This window comes from Strigops habroptila, chromosome W (assembly GCF_004027225.2).
Source record: "Strigops habroptila isolate Jane chromosome W, bStrHab1.2.pri, whole genome shotgun sequence".
NCBI classification, from domain to species: Eukaryota; Metazoa; Chordata; class Aves; order Psittaciformes; family Psittacidae; genus Strigops; species Strigops habroptila.
The window spans coordinates 18,232,086-18,250,900 of record NC_044301.2 but is presented as its reverse complement, the minus strand read 5'-3'; the positions used below and the strand labels follow the sequence as shown (position 1 = coordinate 18,250,900).

Genomic DNA, 18,815 nt, shown 5'->3' with positions numbered 1-18,815 from the left:
GTACGCCACGTAGATGCTCATGTACCCAGTAGTTGAGCCAGTGAGGATCACCAGAACAACCAGCAGGTGGATAAAGCTGCTAAGATTGAAGTGGCTCAGATGGACTTAGATTGGCAACATAAGGGTGAATTATTTTTAGCCTGGTGGGCCCATGACACCTCAGGCCATCAAGGCAGAGATGCAACATATAGATAGGCTCGTGATCGAGGGGTGGGCTTAGCAATGGACACTATTGCCCAGGTTATTCATTAATGTGAAACATGTGCTGCATTTAAGCAAGCCAAGAGGTTAAAACCTCTCTGGTATGGAGGACGATGGCTGAAGTACAAGTCTGGGGAGGCCTGGCACAATAACTATATCACACTCCCACCGACTGGCCAAGGCAAGCGCCATGTGCTTACCATGGTGGAAGCAACCACCAGATGGCTGGAAACATACGCTGTGCCCCATGCCACTGCCTGGAACACTATCCTGGCCCTTGAGAAATAAGTCTTGTAGCAACACAGCACCTCAGAGTGAATTGAGTCAGATGATGGGACTCATTTCCAGAACAACCTCATAGACACTTGGGCCAAAGAGCATAGCATTGAGTGGGTATATCACATCCCCTACCATGCACCAGCCTCTGGGAAAATCAAATGGTACAATGGGCTTTTAAAAACTACACTGAGAGCAATGGGTGGTGGTGGACTTGTGAACACTGGGATACACATTTAGCAAAATCCACCTGGTTGGTCAACACCAGGGGATCTGCCAACAGGGCTGGCCCAGCCCAATCAGGACTTTTACGTGTATGTATGAATCAAAAAGAAATGGTGTATTGAAAAATGTCCGTTCTGAGCGTGATGAGAATGGTATGGAATAAGGGGTGGATACTGTCCTGGGTTCAGCTGTAACAGTTATTTTTCTCCTTCTTAGTAGCTGGTGCAGTGCTGTGTTTTCGAGTTTAATCTGAAAATGGTGCTGATAACGGACCGATGTTTTTAGTTGTTGCTAAGCAACGTTTACTCCAATCAAGGGCTTTTTCAGTCTCATGCTCTGCCAGTGAGGAAGGGCACAAGAAGCCAGGATGTAGCAGAGACAGTACGGCTCACCCCAACTAGCCCAAGTGGTATTCCATCCCACAGCGTCTCATGCCCAGTATATAAAATGGGGGCAGTTACCTGGTAGGGGCAGATATCTGCTCAGGTTGGGCTGGGTGTCGGTTGGCAGGTCGTGAGCAATTGTATTGCGAATCACTTGGGTTTATTGCGGTTTGTTTTTCCTTTCCCCTTTTAATTTTATATTCTCTCCTCTTGTTATTTCCCTTATCATTATTATTATTGGTGGTGGTAGTAGTGGCTTTGTATTATACTTTAGTTATTGTACTGTTCTTATCTCAACCCATGGGATTTCCATTCTTTCGATTCTCCTCCCCATCCCTTCAGGAGCGGAGGGGAGGGAAGAAGTGGGGGGAGTGAGTGAGTTGCTGCCTGGTTCTGAGTTACCGGCTGGGCTTAAACCATGACAGCAAGGAAAACATTTGTGAAAGGAAGTGGTTTGCACTCTGCTAGATGGAGCTGCATTGAAAATTGTTTTTTGCACTGTATTTCCTATAACCCATGCTTTACCATACGCACTGAGTTGCTAAATAGTACAGCTATGACTCTGGAACAGCTGAATTACTGACATCCTGGTGACAGTCACTATTGTGATCATCCCCCAGCAGTTCACAGTTTCAAAGAAATATTAAAGACTTTTTAAAGTAAAGATGCTGTCTTGTGATCAAACGCAGAGTGTTTGAGAAATCAGTTGACGAGATCTCTCCTTTTGGATGATGAATAATCATCAGATTCGCTTGTTTAGTTTTGATTTGGAGGGTGCAACTCTAAAGACCTTGTAGTTTCTAATGTCTTTTGGGTAAATTTGAGTAAATGTTCTTGTTGGGCTTTAGCCAGCTTATAAAAGGCCAATGTCACTTGTGTTTCATAAACATCTGTCTAAGTGTGTAGCAAGTTTGGGATGTATGAAGTGTCTTAATTTACAAATCCGAGATCTTGCTATGCATATGTCAGCAGTTTGACACCTGGCAAGATAAATACTTCTGATCCTTCCGTGTGAAAAGGGGATGCAGGGAGAAGGAGCTGCCTTGGCTCAGTTCAAGTTTCTTGTTTTCCTCTTCCCCTCCTTCCCCATCCCCAAAATCTTGTCCGCTGCAGTGAATCAGAAGAACTCTGCCCAGCTGAATATACAAATACAATGATAAATCCTGAAGCAGTGGCTTCTTGGTATGAACTTGGATGCCTTACATTTGCCTGTGGGTTTCCTGAAAGTAGAAACTAGACTGTAGGAGCTCTAGTCAGAGGTCTAGGTTGTGCTCTCATGTTTAGAGACTATTTAGCACACAGTGTATGGGAAGTGATGCTGTTTTCATGCTGGCAAAATGTCAATATCTCATTCAGGTATGCCAAAAATTAACTGGATCCCAGAGAGATTGATTGCCCAGGTGTGAAATGATTAAAATAAAGGTTTGATGCAGCTGTAATTAAAACAAGTTTTCTTTTGCAGTTTTAAAAGGCGGCAGGCAGTTTACATATGAGAAGGTTGACTTGACCAACATTAGGGCTATGCTGAACAGTAACGATGTCAGTGAATACCTGAAGATCTCTCCACATGGATTAGAGGTAAGATATCATTTCATGATTCCAAACTAAAAAGGAGCCTGAAGAAAAAGGCAGGTTTTAACTCTTTTTGATTGCTACTTGCTTCTTTTATTTCCTGGAATGAATCAAAATTCTCTGCTAGCTTTGTACAGAAGCTTTGCTTTGTCAGAGGGTCCTAACATCGCTACACTGATCTCAGCTGGAGAAATGTTCACACTAAAGTAACACCTGTATCTGTGCCCCAAAACTTCGGAAGAGTGAGGAGCATCCTAGAATGGTTCAGTTAGATTGGAATGGACCTTAAAGCTCATCCAGTTCCATCCCCCTGCCATGGGCAGGGACACCTTCCACTAGACCAGGTTGCTCCAAGCCCCGTCCAACCTGGTCTTGAACACTGCCAGGGATGGGGCAGCCACAGCTTCTCGGAGCAGCCACAGCTTCTCTGGGCAGCCTGTGCCAGCGCCTCACCACCCTCACGGGGAAGAACTTCTGCCTAAGATCTCATTTCAGTCTCCCCTCTGTCAGGTTAAAGCCATTCCCCCTTTTTCTGTCAGGACCTTGTAAAAAGCCCCTCTCCAAGGATGCTTAAGAGACAGCTGGCTCTTCACGCATTTTGACTAAAATTGTTCATAAAGTATAATTCCTATTGTTAATTGTCTAGTCTTGAAAAGCCCATAGCAGCAGGATTTTTGTCTCAGCCATGTGTGGCTTTTTTTTCCTTCCCCCCCACACTACTTTTCCTAAGAACTTTTTTGACTACTTAGACATGGGTTTTCATGCATTAACATTCAAATACCTCTTTGTCCTTCATACCAGGAGTCAGCTAACAACCAGTGACTTGGGTCTTCCTATCCTGGCTGTCTTAGTCTTTATTCTTTGAATTGACTCTGTCAACTTCCTACTTTTTTTTCTTTCCCCTGTGGCTTACCACTGAACAGTTCTCAGTCTTGCCTACTCACTAGTTTGTGTGACAATTATTGCTGTAAAGAGAGGTTACTTTTTGTCTGAAGTGCCTCTAAAATTATGTTGGTGTTTTCTTATATGCAATAAACTTGATCCAGGGAAGAAAGGGGCTTGTTTGAATGCTAATTTTGTAGAAACTTAATTTTTGGTTTGGTTTTGGTAGGCTCGATGCGATGCCTCATCCTTTGAAAGCGTTAGATGTACATTCTGCGTCGATTCTGGAGTTTGGTACTATGAAGTTACAGTCATTACTTCAGGAGTGATGCAGATAGGATGGGCTACCAGAGACAGCAAATTTCTCAATCATGTGAGTACATGTAGTTGGTAACAGAAATATAGTACGTTTTGGGTGTGACAGCTTCCTTTTAAAAAAAATAAGGATTACAAAAAGATGAAACCTTTCTTTCCTTTATTCTGATAATACAGCATAAGTGCACTGTCTTATTTTATAGTTTGCTTTCCTCTCCCTCTCATCCAGATAACTTAATATCTTATTCTTAATTCTAAGTATTCTTCTTCCTACTATTTTACTTTTAAAATCAAGTACTTAGTAGCATTAAAGCAAAATGTGCCATGTGCACATGAAGTCCAAGTCAAAGAATAATCTTGACTGTTTGTCAGTAGAGATGTAACTAGAACTTCTTTCTTCTTAAGTCTTTGTAGTAACTCTGTATGCCTGTTGTAAACTCAGTATGCTGTAGCATAATTTACTTCAGTATTTCCATAATACTAAGAAAGTGTAATGATTACTATCCAAAAAACTTGTCTGCTTCAGCTTAGGGAGGACTTCCCATATGATCAGCCTTCCAAACTTTAATGGAAGTTCATTCAAGTGCAAGGTAGAATTGTAGTACAGAAGGTGAGTGTGGCCAGCTTACCACCACTGACCCAATGGAAATACAGTGCTGGGATTTTAAGTTGACATTACTACTGGCTGAGCTTGAGTAAGAAATGTACTTGTAGCCCTTCTTTATTGTTGTAATTGCATGGCTTTCTCTTCCTACTTGGAATTTAATTTAGGAGAAGAATTATATTTATATATTTAATGTAGAGATAAGCAGTTAAAACTGCTTATTTCTGATTATTATAGAAAAAGTCATTCTATAGCTGGGTCAAATGCAGAAGCTAATATGAAGATAGGCTAAATACATACATGTGAGTAAATGTTGATGGTGGGGGGTACGAGAGAAATACATCAAGGACATGAAACAAACACCAGTGGCAAGAAACCCAAGGAATGGGAGAGTAGCTTTTCTTACCATTTAACTTCAGTCTTCCTTGTGAGTTCAGTGGTCTTGCTCCATCTCTCCTAATTATTCATGTCAATAGCATTGTCCTCTACTGGTATATGATATCTACATCACATCCACAGTCCAGTCCTGCATTTCTAGCAGGTTCATACAGATCTGCCCTGAGTACAGGCATTGTAGATGTTGAGTGTAATGGAAACTGAAATAAAAGACTGTGTCTGCCTTTAGACTGCTAAGAGGCTTAAAAGATTTTTTCCCACTTACTGGTAAGGAGCTTGGTGTAGATGCATTTTTCTGTCCGTGCTTCCTGTACAAGGTATGAAAACAGGAAGTGTCACATCTGAGCAGGAGGATTTTTCTGTTGCTACAGCTGGTTGGCTAAATGCTGCTGCTGTTCAAGCTCATTGGGTGTCTACCTGAAATACACGGTGTTATCTTCTGGGTATGTCGCAAACACAGTCATCAGAGTAGCCATATGCTCTTTATTTACAGCATGTGTAACAAAAAGACTAGTCTTAAATGTGCCATTAAACACCCATTAGCTGGGCTTAGCTTTAATTTGGGACCTTGGAGGCTTGTGTAATCAGATGCTGTCTAATATTTGCACTCCAGACAAACCATGCTGAGCACGAGGAAGTTATCTTCCATAATGCTTTTGGGTTGCATGTTTGGGCTCTCCTACATGACAGATTCTTCTCCCACTCTGAAACTTTTAGTTTTGCATTTGTCTTGGACCTTGGCTCTATCACTTGATAACCTCTTTACAAGCTGAGGGAGGCTGGCACTGAAAAGGCTACAATATGCAACAAATCCAGTGAAGGGACAATGGGTTTGTTCTCTTTGTGTGCTGTACATTCTGATGGCACTGGGATATCTTGTGGGGGAAGGTACTACAGGTCTGTTAGTGGGGCTTCAAGATAAGAGGGTAGTTACAGTTCTGTTTGACTTTTTAAGATGCAAAAAGTTAACCTAGCTATTTGGGTACTAGCCTTCTGATTTCTAAATATTTTAATAGACAGGATTGATTCGAGCTCATAGAGAATGAAAAACACTTTGGAGACAATATCCCCTTCTTTCCCCCTCCTCACCCCAATAAATTCCTTTTGATGTGAAATGAAACTTAAGGCTAGTTGGAAAGAATTGTCTTTATGTAGGTGGGAGAACCCTTCCTGCTCTGGATGAGTAGTGTAGCTGAATAAAAATACACTTGAGCCCTTCTGTGTGAGGACTGCCTGCAGACTGAAATGCTTTACTCTTTTTCTAAAGGAAGGTTATGGCATTGGGGATGATGAATATTCCTGTGCCTATGATGGCTGCCGGCAGCTGATTTGGTATAATGCCAGAAGTAAACCACATTCCCATCCCTGTTGGAAAGAAGGTACTCAGTCCATCTTCTGCTGTTGATCCTAACTGGATTTCTGCACAGGACTTTCCTCTTGCAGGTGTCTAGAAAGCAGTTTGTTAGTAGGTGCAAACAGAGCAGTTACTGCCTAATCTCAATGATACCAAAAGTTTAATAATTATTGTGCCTTTACTAGTATTTGCAGTGGTTTAAATGTACAAAGTGGGCACCACGCTCTTGCTCCAGTCTGTTTAAAAAGAACCTGTTGGTTAAATGCTTTTTCTTTTAATGGGCAGAGTACAAATCATAGCATCAACTAACATTGCTGGACATTTAATCATAAGGCTTCTGTCCAGATGTTTGTAATCCTACAATACAGGGCTGAAATCTTTCTTTCTGGGTTGAAAGAGTTATTTTAGAGAAGGGGAAAAAAACCCCTGATCTCTGAATTAGACTTCTTTGTTTGTTTTAAGGAGGCATCGCGCTGTCTTGCTTACTTTAAATTCTTGGATAACTACTTGGACAGCAAAGTTCTGTTCTTGATCTCAGCTTTGAAATCTTGGTAGGAGTCTGTGCATGCCATGCTTGTGTGAACTGTGCTGCCTTCTCTTCTATTAAAAACTTCTCCCAAGGATGGCTAAATTAAAACACCTCTTAAATACCACAAGCATGTTAGAAACTTAGATTTTAGCAAGTATGTGTTCTGAGAATATCTCCAACAGGTGTAAACAGCCAGGGAGAGACAGAGTGCAGCTTTTTTCTGGCTTTGGCAAATACTCTGCAATCCTTCTACAGCTGTGCAGTATTAATGCTCTGGCAGACTAAAATATTTTAATTTTTTACTGTTTTCTCCTGGTTTTTTCTATCTTTTTCTGTCTATCAGTGTTTCTTCCCTTATGCTTTTGCAAACGATTCCTTTTAAGTGAGACAACTCCTAGTGAGATATGTGCTACTTAAAACAATAACTGTTTCAGCTGTTGGCATTTAACAACTGAAATCTTTATCTTTGTTTTGCATGTAAGGAGACACAATAGGATTTCTACTAGACTTGCACGAAAAGCAAATGATCTTCTATTTAAATGGAAACCAGCTTCCTGCTGAGAAGCAAGTATTTTCATCTGCTATGTAAGTGTGTGCTCACTTGGAAGGACAGTGACCTGCACAGTAATTGTTTTAATTATATGAAGTGTTTCCCATTTGAGATGTACATTCATATTTGCTTACTCGAAGCCATTATTAAGCAGGTTTCCCAATTGAAAGTTGCTTAGAAATCAGTGAGAAGGATATCATTTTACAGGTGGGTTTCAGGGTCCAAAATAAATACTTTGAACTTCCCAAAGGTAGGTTAAACTCAATGTTTTCTACTGTCAAACTAGCACAGCACTGAAACAGAATGAGGCTGTAGCAAAGATGAACATATTTCTAGTAGTACTTGAGGAATTTTTATCTTAAAAAAAAAAAAAGTGCCTTAGTCCTGCAAGTGCTGAAGAATGCCTGTTTACTTATTGCTGCTCACTGAGGCCAGTTCCTACAGTAGCATATTGAATATTCATGGGAGGATGTCTCTTGGTATCATTACAGAAAGGTGTTAGGCTTATTTTGACAACTCTGTTAAAATTAACACATGGCCAACTCCTCTGACACTCATGGAGAAGTTCAGCCTTTTAGTTCTGAAAAGATAAGCTGGTGTGATACTTGAGAAAGAAGCTTCTTGTGTAGCTTAACTAGCTATTACAGTACTATGTAAAGTAATACTACTGAGATAATAATTTCATTCATGTTTTCTCCTTAAAATTAAGTTCAAGATGCAAGCAAATAGTAGTTCAGTTTAAAGAGTCGCAGAGTATCTCGTATATTCAGCTTGCAGTTCTTCATGTGGACTATGTCATTTATATACTCAATGGATTCTGTTACTTGGTTAGAACTTAAGGTATTGCTCAACTCGGGCCCTTTCAGCAAATAAAACTAAAAGAGGCAGTAGTTGTGGTGTTTTTACAAAGTGGCTGTGAAGAAAAGACAGCTGTCCTGAGGTAATCCTGCAAGGGCAAGGAGGAGCAGATGGGTGTTGTGCTCAAACCTGGATTCATCCTGTATGAGTCCCGCACAAGTGTATGAACATTGCAAGCTCTCCAGGTTCCTGCCTGCTCAAATAAAACAGTGGGAAGCGGTGGATGTGGAGGTGTCCCTTGCAGCTGGTACTGCTCCACACAGCTCTGCTAAACAGCAGTTGTTTGGAAGAAAAATACTTTTTTTCCAGTGCTGTATGAGATATCTGAGGTGATCAGTGTAAAGAGGAACAGGCTGTAGGCTGTTCAGATGGATGTATCTGCTCTTAGTGTAAGTGTGACTAATCCTAACTGTAGAGTAGGCAGCCTTTATTGGCTGACTCAGAGTAAATTCAGCTAAACTCTGTTAGTAAATTCAGCAGCTGAGAACTAAATAAGGTGAACATGTGCAGCTGAAACTGGATGTGTTAGAGGCTTTTCTTGCAATTAGCTGCAGAACTTCCTATTAGCTAAGGCCCAGCTAGAATTAAGTTTGGCAAGGGATGTAAAAGATAACAGGAAAGGATTCTATAGATACGTAGCAAATAAAAGACAGACTAGGGACAATGTAGGCCCTCTCCAGAAGCTATCAGGAGAACTGGCTACCATGGATTTGGAGAAGGCTGAGGTTCTTAATGACTTCTTTGCCTCAGTCTTCACCAGCAAATGCTCTGACCACACAACCCAAGTCTTGGAAAGCAAATGCAGGGACTGTGAGAATGAAGACCTTAGGCCCACTGTAGGAGAGGATCAGGTTCGAGACCATCTTAAGAACCTGAACGTGCACAAGTCCATGGGACCTGATGAAATCCATCCGTGGGTCCTGAAGGAGCTGGCGAATGAAGTTGCTAAGCCACTGTCCATCATATTCGAAAAATCCTGGCAGTCAGGTGAAGTTCCCGATGACTGGAAGAAGGGTAATATAACCCCCATTTTCAAGAAGGGGAAGGTGGAAGACCCGGGGAACTACAGACCAGTCAGTCTCACCTCTGTGCCTGGCAAAATCTTGGAACAGTTTCTCCTGGAAAACATGCTAAGGCACATGAAAAACAACGAGGTGGTTGGTGACAGCCAACATGGCTTCACTAAGGGGAAATCCTGCCTGACCAATTTGGCGGCCTTCTATGATGGAGCCACGGAACTGATGGACAGGGGCAGAGCAGTTGATGTCATCTACCTGGACTTGTGCAAAGCATTCGACACTGTCCCACATGACATCCTTGTCTCTAAATTGGAGAGACATCAATTTGACAGATGGACCACTCGGTGGATAAAAAACTGGCTCGATGGCCACACGCAAAGAGTTGTGGTAAATGGCTCGATGTCCAGTTGGAAACCTGTAATGAGTGGTGTCCCTTAGGGATCGGTGTTGGAACCGGTCCTGTTCAACATCTTTGTCGGCAACATGGACAGTGGGATTGAGTGCGCCCTCAGCAAGTTTGCCGACGACACCAAGCTGTGTGGTTCGGTTGATACGCTGGAGGGAAGGGATGCCATCCAGAGGGACCTTGACACGCTTGTGAGGTGGGCCGATGCCAACCTTATGAAGTTTAACCAAGCCAAGTGCAAGGTCCTACACCTGGGTCGGGGCAACCCCAGGCACTGCTACAGGCTGGGCAGAGAAGAGATTCAGAGCAGCCCTGCAGAAAAGGACTTGGGGGTGTTGGTTGACGAGAAGCTTAACATGAGTCGGCAGTGTGCGCTTGCAGCCCAGAAAGCCAACCGCATCCTGGGCTGCATCAAAAGAAGCGTGACCAGCAGGTCAAAGGAGGTGATCCTGCCCCTCTACTCTGCTCTTGTGAGACCCCACTTGGAGTACTGCATACAGTTCTGGTGTCCTCAACATAAAAAGGACATGGAGCTGTTGGAGCGAGTCCAGAGGAGGGCCACGAGGATGATAAGGGGGCTGGAGCACCTCCCATATGAAGACAGGCTGAGAGAGTTGGGGCTGTTCAGCCTGGAGAAGAGAAGGCTGTGTGGTGACCTCATAGCAGCCTTCCAGTGTCTGAAGGGGGTCTACAAGGATGCTGGGGAGGGACTCTTCCTTAGGGACTGTAGTGGTAGGACAAGGGGTAATGGGTTCAAACTTAAACAGGGGAAGTTTAGATTAGATATAAGGAAGAAGTTCTTTACAGTGAGGGTGGTGAGGCACTGGAATGGGTTGCCCAGGGAGGTTGTGGATGCTCCATCCCTGGCGGTGTTCAAGGCCAGGTTGGACAGAGCCTTGAGCCACGTGGTTTAGGGCAAGGTGTCCCTGCCCATGGCAGGGGGGTTGGAACTAGATGATCTTAAGGTCCTTTCCAACCCTTACGATTCTATGATTCTATGATTCTATGATTCTATTGAAGGAACTTGTCTCTTTGTTTCAGGGTATATTTTTGTCTGGTAGTAGTAGTAACATGTCTGGAAAGCTCTCCTATTGTTTAAGTCATTCTAAAATGTCTGTTCCTCATATTGCAGATCTGGCTTTTTTGCTGCAGCTAGTTTCATGTCCTATCAACAATGTGAGTTCAACTTCGGGGCAAAACCTTTCAAATACCCACCATCAATGAAGTTTAGTACCTTTAATGATTATGCCTTTCTGACAGCAGAAGAGAAGATCGTTTTGCCCAGGTAATCCTCGTGTCTAGTTGTAGTGTGTTTGCATATGGAGAAATAAAATGATTCACTTTGGAGTTGCATGGTCTTTATGTTGTACTTGGCAATATTAATCTTAGAGGGTCACACCTACGTAGGTCTCCTTTAGAAAAGGCTCCAGTGCAACTTAATGAGGAGGTGTCCTGGGTCCAGCAGTAGCACTCATTTTTCTCCTTCTTAGTAGCTGCTGCAGTGCTATGTTTTTACTTTAGTCTGAGAACAGTGCCGATAACACACCAATGTTTTTAGTTCTTGCTAAGTAATGCTTACCCCAATCAAGGGCCTTTCAGTTTCATGCTCTGCCAGTGAGGAGGGGCACGGGAAGCCAGGAGGAAGCAGAGAGAGGACACCTGACCCAAACTAGCCAAAGGGGTATTCCATACCAGAGCACATCATGCCCAGTATAGAAACTGGGGGGAGTTACTCGGAAGGCCCAGATCGCTGCTCGGGTCAGGCTGGATATCGGTCGGCAAGTGGTGAGCAATTATATTGTGCATCACTTGTGGTTATTGTTTTCTTTTCCTTTTCCCCTTCCCCTTTTAGTTTTATATTCTCTCCCCTTGTTATTTCCCTTAATATTATTATTGGTGGTGGTAGTAGTAGCAGTTTTGTATTATACCTTAGTTACTGGACTGTTCTTATCTCAACCCATGGGATTTCCATTCTTTCCATTCTCCTCCCCATCCCTCTGGGAGCTGGAGGGGGGGGAAGAAGGAGGGGAAGTGAGCGAGGAGCTGTGTGGTTCTAAGTTACCAGCTGGGCTTAAACCATGACACCATACTATCCCACGCACCCTGCCACTCATGACTGTCCAGCCTCGGAGGGATGTGGAGGATGGGGAGGAGAATCGAAAGCCCCATATGGCCAGTGCAAAAGACTAATGGAGAGTGGAGACTAACGGTAGACTATCGTGGCCTGAACGAAGTCACACCACCATTGAGTGCTGCCGTACTGGACATGCTAGAACTTCAATATGAATTGGAGTCAAAGGCAGCCAAGTGGAATGCCACGATTGATATTGCAAATGCATTTTTCTCAATCCCTTTGGCAGCAGAGTGCAGGCCACGTTTTGCTTTCACTTGGAGGGGCGTCCAGTACACTTGGAACCGACTGCCCCAGGGGTGGAAACACAGCCCTACCATCTGCCATGGATTGATCCAGACTGCACTGGAACAGGGGCAAGCTCCAGAACACCTGCAATACATTGATGACATCATCGTGTGGGGTGATACAGCGGAAGAAGTTTTTGAGAAAGGGAGGAAGATAATCCAAATCCTGCTGAAGGCCGGTTTTGCCATAAAACGGAGTAAGGTCAAGGGACCTGCACAGGAGATTGAATGTTTGGGAATAAAATGGCAAGATGGACGTCGCCAGATCCCCATAGGTGTGATCAACAAGATAACAGCAATGTCTCCACCAACTAACAAGAAAGAAACACAAGCTTTCTTAGGTGTTGTGGGGTTCTGGAGAATGCACATCCCAAATTACAGTCTGATTGTAAGCCCTCTCTATCACGTGACCCGGAAGAAGAATGATTTCAAATGGGGCCCTGAGCAACAACAAGCCTTTGAACATATTAAACGAGAGATACTTCGTGCAGTAGCCCTTGCACCAGTCCGGACTGGGCCAGATGTGAGAAGTGTGCTTTACACTGCAGCCGGGGAGAATGGTGCTACCCGAAGACTCTGGCAGAAAGCTCCAGGGGAGACTCGAGGTCGACCCCTAAGCTATTGGAGTCGAGGATACAGGTGATCTGAGGCCGGCTATACTCCGACTGAAGAAGAGTTACTGGCAGCCTATGAAGGGGTTTGAGCTGCTTCAGAAGGGATTGGCTCCTCCTGGCACCCTGATTGCCTGTGCTGGGCTGGATGTTCAAAGGCAGGGTCTCCTCTACACATCATGCAAGTGATGCTACATGGAGTAAGTGGGCTGCACTAATTACACAACGAGCTCAAATAGGAAATCCCAGTCGTCCAGGAATTCTAGAAGTCATCGTGGACTGGCCAGAGGGCAAAGATTTTGGGATGTCACCAGAAGAGGAGGTGATGCGTGCTGAAGAGGCCCCACCATATAATGAACTGTCAGAGAGTGAAAAGCAATATGCCTTGTTTACTGATGGGTCCTGCCATATTGTGGGAAAGCATCAGAGATGGAAGGCAGCTGTGTGGAGTCCCCTGTGACAAGTTGCAGAAACTGCTGAAGGAGAGGGTGAATCAAGTCAGTTTGCAGAGGTGAAAGCCATCCAGCTGGCCTTGGACATTGCTGAACGAGAAACATGGCCAGTACTTTATACTGACTCATGGATGGTGGCAAATGCCCTGTGGGGGTGGTTGCAGCAATGTAAGCAGAGCAACTGGCAACACAGAGGTAAACGCAATCTGGGCTGCTGCATTTTGGCAAGATATCGCTGCCCGGGTGCAGAACCTGGTGGTGAAGGTATGCCACGTAGATGCTCATGTACCCAGTAGTTGAGCCAGTGAGGATCACCAGAACAACCAGCAAGTGGATAAAGCTGCTAAGATTGAAGTGGCTCAGATGGACTTAGATTGGCAACATAAGGGTGAATTATTTTTAGCCTGGTGGGCCCATGACCCCTCAGGCCATCAAGGCAGAGATGCAACATATAGATGGGCTCGTGATCAAGGGGTGGACTTAACAATGGACACTATTGCCCAGGTTACTCATTAATGTGAAACGTGCTGCAATTAAGCAAGCCAAATGGTTAAAGCCTCTCTGGTATGGAGGACAATGGCTGAAGTACAAATATGGGGAGGCCTGGCACAATAACTATATCACACTCCCACTGACCCGCCAAGAAAAGCGCCATGTGCTTACCATGGTGGAAGCAACCACCGGATGGCTGGAAACATACGCTGTGCCCCACGCCACCACCCAGAACACTATCCTGGCCCTTGAGAAACAAGTTTTGTGGCGACACGGCACCCCAGAGAGAATTGAGTCAGACAATGGGACTCATTTCTGGAACAACCTCATAGACACTTGGGCCAAAGAGCATGGCATTGAGTGGGTATATCACATCCCCTACCATGCACCAGCCTCTGGGAAAATCGAACGGTACAATGGGCTGTTAAAAACTACACTGAGAGCAATGGGTGGTGGTGGACTTGCGAACACTGGGATACACATTTAGCAAAATCCACCTGGTTGGTCAACACCAGGGGATCTGCCAACAGGGCTGGCCCAGCCCAATCAGCACTTTTACGTCCTGTAGAGGGGGATAAAGTTCCTGTGGTGCACCTAAAGAATTTGTTGGGGAAGACAGTCTGGGTTATTCCTGCTTCAGGTAATGGCGAACCCACTCATGGGATTGCTTTCGCTCAGGGACCCAGATATACTTGGTGGATAATGCGGGAAGATGGGGAAGTCCGATGTGTATCTCAAGGGGATTTAATTTTGGGGGAAACCAGCCAATGAACTCACTTATATGCTGTTGCCTGCTATATAACACTTCTATAGCCCATCAGCTAGATGCCCATCTCCGCCACTCTGGGCTTTGAAAAGAAGATATGTGGCTGTCATCATCATCATCAGAGAATAAAATCATAAGAAAAGCTGGCAGCAGCAGCGGGAGTCTTCCAGAACTGTCCTCAGGTCACCATCAACTGACCCTGACTTCCCTCCGATCACCACTCCAAGAAAGAATGAACTGTGATGAAACCAGGCGAGCTCCACAGTGACCATATGAGTTCAACGGTGTCATCAGCAGGCAACAATCCAACACTACACACTGTCTCTCCTGCCCTGAATGACAAGAGATGGAGCCTGACATCATGGACTGAATGAATTCAGCAACTTTACAGGGATTGGTCCATGGATTGAGGAATGATATTTCTCTCTTTGTGTGTGGATGTATAGAGAGAGAGATATATATGAGACGAAAAGCAATGGTATATTCGAAAATATGGGATCTGGGCATGATGTGAATGGTATGGAATAAAGGGTGGATACTGTCCTGTGTTCAGCTGTAACATTTATTTTTCTCCTTCTTAGTAGCTGGTGCAGTGCTGTGGTTTTGGCTTTAGTCTGAGAACAATGCCAATAACACACGGATGTTTTCAGTTTTTGCTAAGTAATGCTTACCCCGATCAAGGACTTTTCAGTCTCATGCTCTGCCAGTGAGGAGGGGCACTGGAAGCTGGGAGGAAGCTGAGACAGGACACCTGACCCAAACTAGCCAAGGGGTATTCCATCGCACAGCGTGTCATGCCCAGTATAGAAACTGGGGGGAGTTACCTAGAATGGGCATATTGCTGCTCGGGTCTGGCTGGGTATTAGTTGGCGGGTAGTGAGCAATTTTGTTGTGCATTACTTGTGGGTTTTTTTTTCTTTTCCTTTTTCAGTTTTCTATTCTCTCCTCTTTTTATTTCCCTTATCAATATTCTTATTGGTGGTTGTAGTAGTAGTAGCTTTGTATTATACTTTAGTTACTGGAGTGTTCTTATCTCAACCTGTGGGATTTACATTCTTTCCATTCTCCTCCCCATCCCTCTGGGAGCGGGGGGGCGTGAGCCAGTGGCTTTGTAGTTTGGAGTTACCGGCTGGGCTTAAACTACGACAGTCTCCATTTGTGAATGACAGTGTTGTCAAAGGTTTTTCAGATTTAGAAGTACTTTCCCACCTAACTGTAAATCAAGCCAGATAAGAACAGTTTTGGATACATTTTTCCTTCACTTAGCAAATTTCTGGCAGGAATGAAATCTAATAGCTTTTCTCATTTAGGTCATTAGTAATGAAATAACTTACTGGAACACAAGCAGTATACACAGTACATAGCATAATCTGGGATATAGTGTACCCCAGATTTGCCACTTGGATTAAAGCACCACCTCTAGAGTGGTGCTGAGGTTTGTGGTTGAAAAAAAAAAAAATCTGTTACACCTAATGAAGTGTAGCTCATCCAGTTCCAACCCCCTGCCACAGGCAGGGACACTTTCCACTAGACCAGGTTGCTCCAAGCCCCTGTGTCCAACCTGGCCTTGAACACTGCCAGGGATGGGGCAGCCACAGCTTCTCTGGGCAACCTGTGCCAGGGCCTCACCACCCTCACAGGGAAGAGCTTCTGCCTAAGATCTTGTTTCAGTCTCCCCTCTGGCAGGTTAAAGCCATTCCCCCGTGTCATGTCCCTACAGGCCCTCGTTCAAAGCCTCTCTCCAGGTTTCTTGTAGCCCCTTTAGGCACTGGGAGTTGCTCTAAGGTCTCCCCAGAGCCTTCTCTTCTCCAGGCTGAACAAGCCCAGCTCTCTCAGCCTGTCTCCAGAGCAGAGGTGCTGATGATCAGATGTGATTGCTGTTGATGTCATTCTGGCACTGCTCTTGCAGTGTTTAAGCATTAGCTGTGAGAGCTGTTGTTTGACTGCGCCAAAAGGTGTGGAGAGAAACTGGGGGAAACTGGTTTCCTGTTGATGCCTGATGGGAGAAACTTGGCCTCCTGTGACAGAGCCTGTTTACTATGTGATAGCACTGAAAGACTCCATTCAAGGTGGGACACTTGTTCTTTGTTTACACAAACATCATCCCTGCCCTACAGCCTGAACTGTTTGGAAACTATAAACCAATCCTAAATTAAAATATAGCATTGATCTTAAAAGTGATAGGAAAAAAAGCAAGGGCCTGACTGGACCCTGGTTGTCCATCACAGGACTTAACATGAACTCATGTAGAGTTGCACTGAATTTAATGTGTCTAGTGTTGGGACATAGTCTGGGCTAAACACTCACTTTGCCATTGAACAGTTTATATGTGTAATGTGTGTGTTCCACATCTGAAATGTCTTATTTCATCAAATGGGGGATTTTTTACTCAACCTTGGGCTGTTGGTTTTATTTTCAATGTCTATTCTTTTAAACTAAACTGTGTTACAGCATTGTAGGGTTTCTGAATTTTTTTGATACAAGGGTTTGTGTGGTTTACTTGTGGATTTTTTCTTAACTCTTAAAAGTACACAGATACTAAAGAACAATTTATTTGAAGTGTTCTGCTGTGGGAGCTAGAAAAATTACAATCTGACACCCTCTTTGTCCCTTTCTGACAGACCAGAATAGGGAGTTGAAGACTGTTTTGAACATCTCTGAGTGTGTTAAGCCTTTTTGGGGGGAAGTTATGATCGATGTTTATCAGCAGTAGTGTTGAGTAGCACAGGCAAGTGTTGCATTGGTCTTGATGCAACAGTTGGAATAGGTGTGAATCTATTGTTTTGAGTCAAACTAACGGGGGGGGTGTCTCCTCCTTCAGGCACAGGCGCCTGGCTTTGTTGAAGCAAGTGAGTATCCGAGAGAACTGTTGCACGCTTTGCTGTGATGAGGTAGCAGATACAGAACTCGGGCCGTGTGGACACAGGTAAAAACCTTAAAAACAAACCAAAACCCAAAGAAAACGGGGAAAATGTGCGTTTGACATTCAGCTTAGGTGAGATCACATGCAGTCCCTTGCTTATCTTGATTGACTCCTGTCCTGTCCTCAAACCACGACAACTCCCAAATATAAAGGAAATAACCCCTCCTCTTCCAGATGTGACAGATAGAGGTTAAGCATAGCATTCCCACTGTTCCCCTCACTATAGAACTGAGATTTAATCCTTAATTGTGTGTGTCTTGGGTTGGGGAAGTACTGCAGCTATGTACATATGCTACCCCTGGGCTACTGAGTCTTTATTCTCTGATATCAAAGGTTTATTTAGAACCCTAGAATGGTTTGGGTCAGAAGGGACCTTAAAGCTCATCTAGTTCCAGCCCCCTGCCATGGGCAGGGACACCTTCCACTAGACCAGTGCTTGTTTAGTACTGGTGCTGTGACATTCAGATCACATGAGGAGAGCAGAAAATTCATTATATGCTCAAATACTCATTAAATGTTTAACAGATGGATTGTCTCAAGTCACAAATTCCTCTAAAAGCTAAAAATGGGACAGCAGTATGAGTAATACCATAACAGCACTTTCCTGCTTTTAAGGAGCCTACTAGGAAATTAATCCAGCTAAGTCCAGTTCCTTAGTGTTTTTAGAGCACTCGTGGAAGCAGTCTTGCCATGGATCTGGATGCTGGAAAGTTAAAAAGAGGAGAGAGGTGCCCAGTGTGTGTCCACAAGAAGTGGCGACAGCTCCCACAGGGCACTGGGACCGCCGTTCTCCAGACCCAGTGTCCAGATGAACAAAGTGTAATCCTGACCAATGGCACTGAGTCTGTAAGATGCTGAGCAGCAGGAGCTCCTCTCAAAGCCTGTGGATCCACAACACCTGACTTGCAATTCCTAATCTCCACACTGAAAGACTTGAGTGTGTTTCTAGCAGGCTAACTAAACTGCTTAGTGCTTGGGGTTTTTCTTTCTTGTTTTGTTGAGTTTTTCACACTGTAAATGCAGGCTTTAACTGATTTTTCTTCTCCTGCAGTGACCTATGTATGGAGTGTGCCTTGCAGCTGGAGACCTGCCCTTTGTGTCGACAGGAGATACAAACCCGAGTCAGACAGATCTCTCACATTTCATGACACACATGGAGAAATACCACACTTGTTTTCAATGAACTACAACCAATGCTGAAAGGGGAAAGAATCTCCGACCAATCTTTACGCACATCATAGAACCATAGCCACGGCCAGATTTCATGCTAACCTGTTATCTGTTAATCTTAAAAATGAAATCTTTAATAAGCTATTTCAAGTTGCCAGCAATGGGAACTGGTTTCAAGAATAAGGAGAGCTAGTAGGTCAGCGTGCTATGGCTGTCGGTTCCTCCAAGCAAGACCATAGGAGACTGTCTCTCTTCTTCCCCTTTCCTTCTTGCCTGTCGCAAGTGCTGAAAAAATTTGCACTGGAAGTACACGTACAATGCATTTTAGAAAAGAAAAGAAGAGCAAATAAGTATCTCCTAAACCAGGGCTATTTTATCTTGTGCTCAAAAGTTTTTGGCAGAAGTCAGTACTA

General features: G+C 44.2%; 1 protein-coding gene across 2 annotated transcripts in view; it reads left to right on the top strand.

Moving 5' to 3' along the window:
• The window catches only part of LOC115619201 (RING finger and SPRY domain-containing protein 1-like), a 42,479-nt gene extending 24,011 nt beyond the window's left edge, over positions 1–18,468 (top strand). For both annotated transcript variants that reach the window (XM_030511240.1, XM_030511241.1), the window contains 7 exons: positions 2,548–2,663; positions 3,769–3,912; positions 6,122–6,233; positions 7,220–7,322; positions 10,703–10,855; positions 17,131–17,235; positions 18,284–18,468. In XM_030511240.1, coding sequence (XP_030367100.1) covers positions 2,548–2,663; positions 3,769–3,912; positions 6,122–6,233; positions 7,220–7,322; positions 10,703–10,855; positions 17,131–17,235; positions 18,284–18,380 — 830 coding nt within the window. In that variant the 3' untranslated portion in view covers positions 18,381–18,468. The remainder of the gene's footprint in view (positions 1–2,547; positions 2,664–3,768; positions 3,913–6,121; positions 6,234–7,219; positions 7,323–10,702; positions 10,856–17,130; positions 17,236–18,283) is intronic.
• The last annotated feature ends 347 nt before the right edge of the window (positions 18,469–18,815 follow it).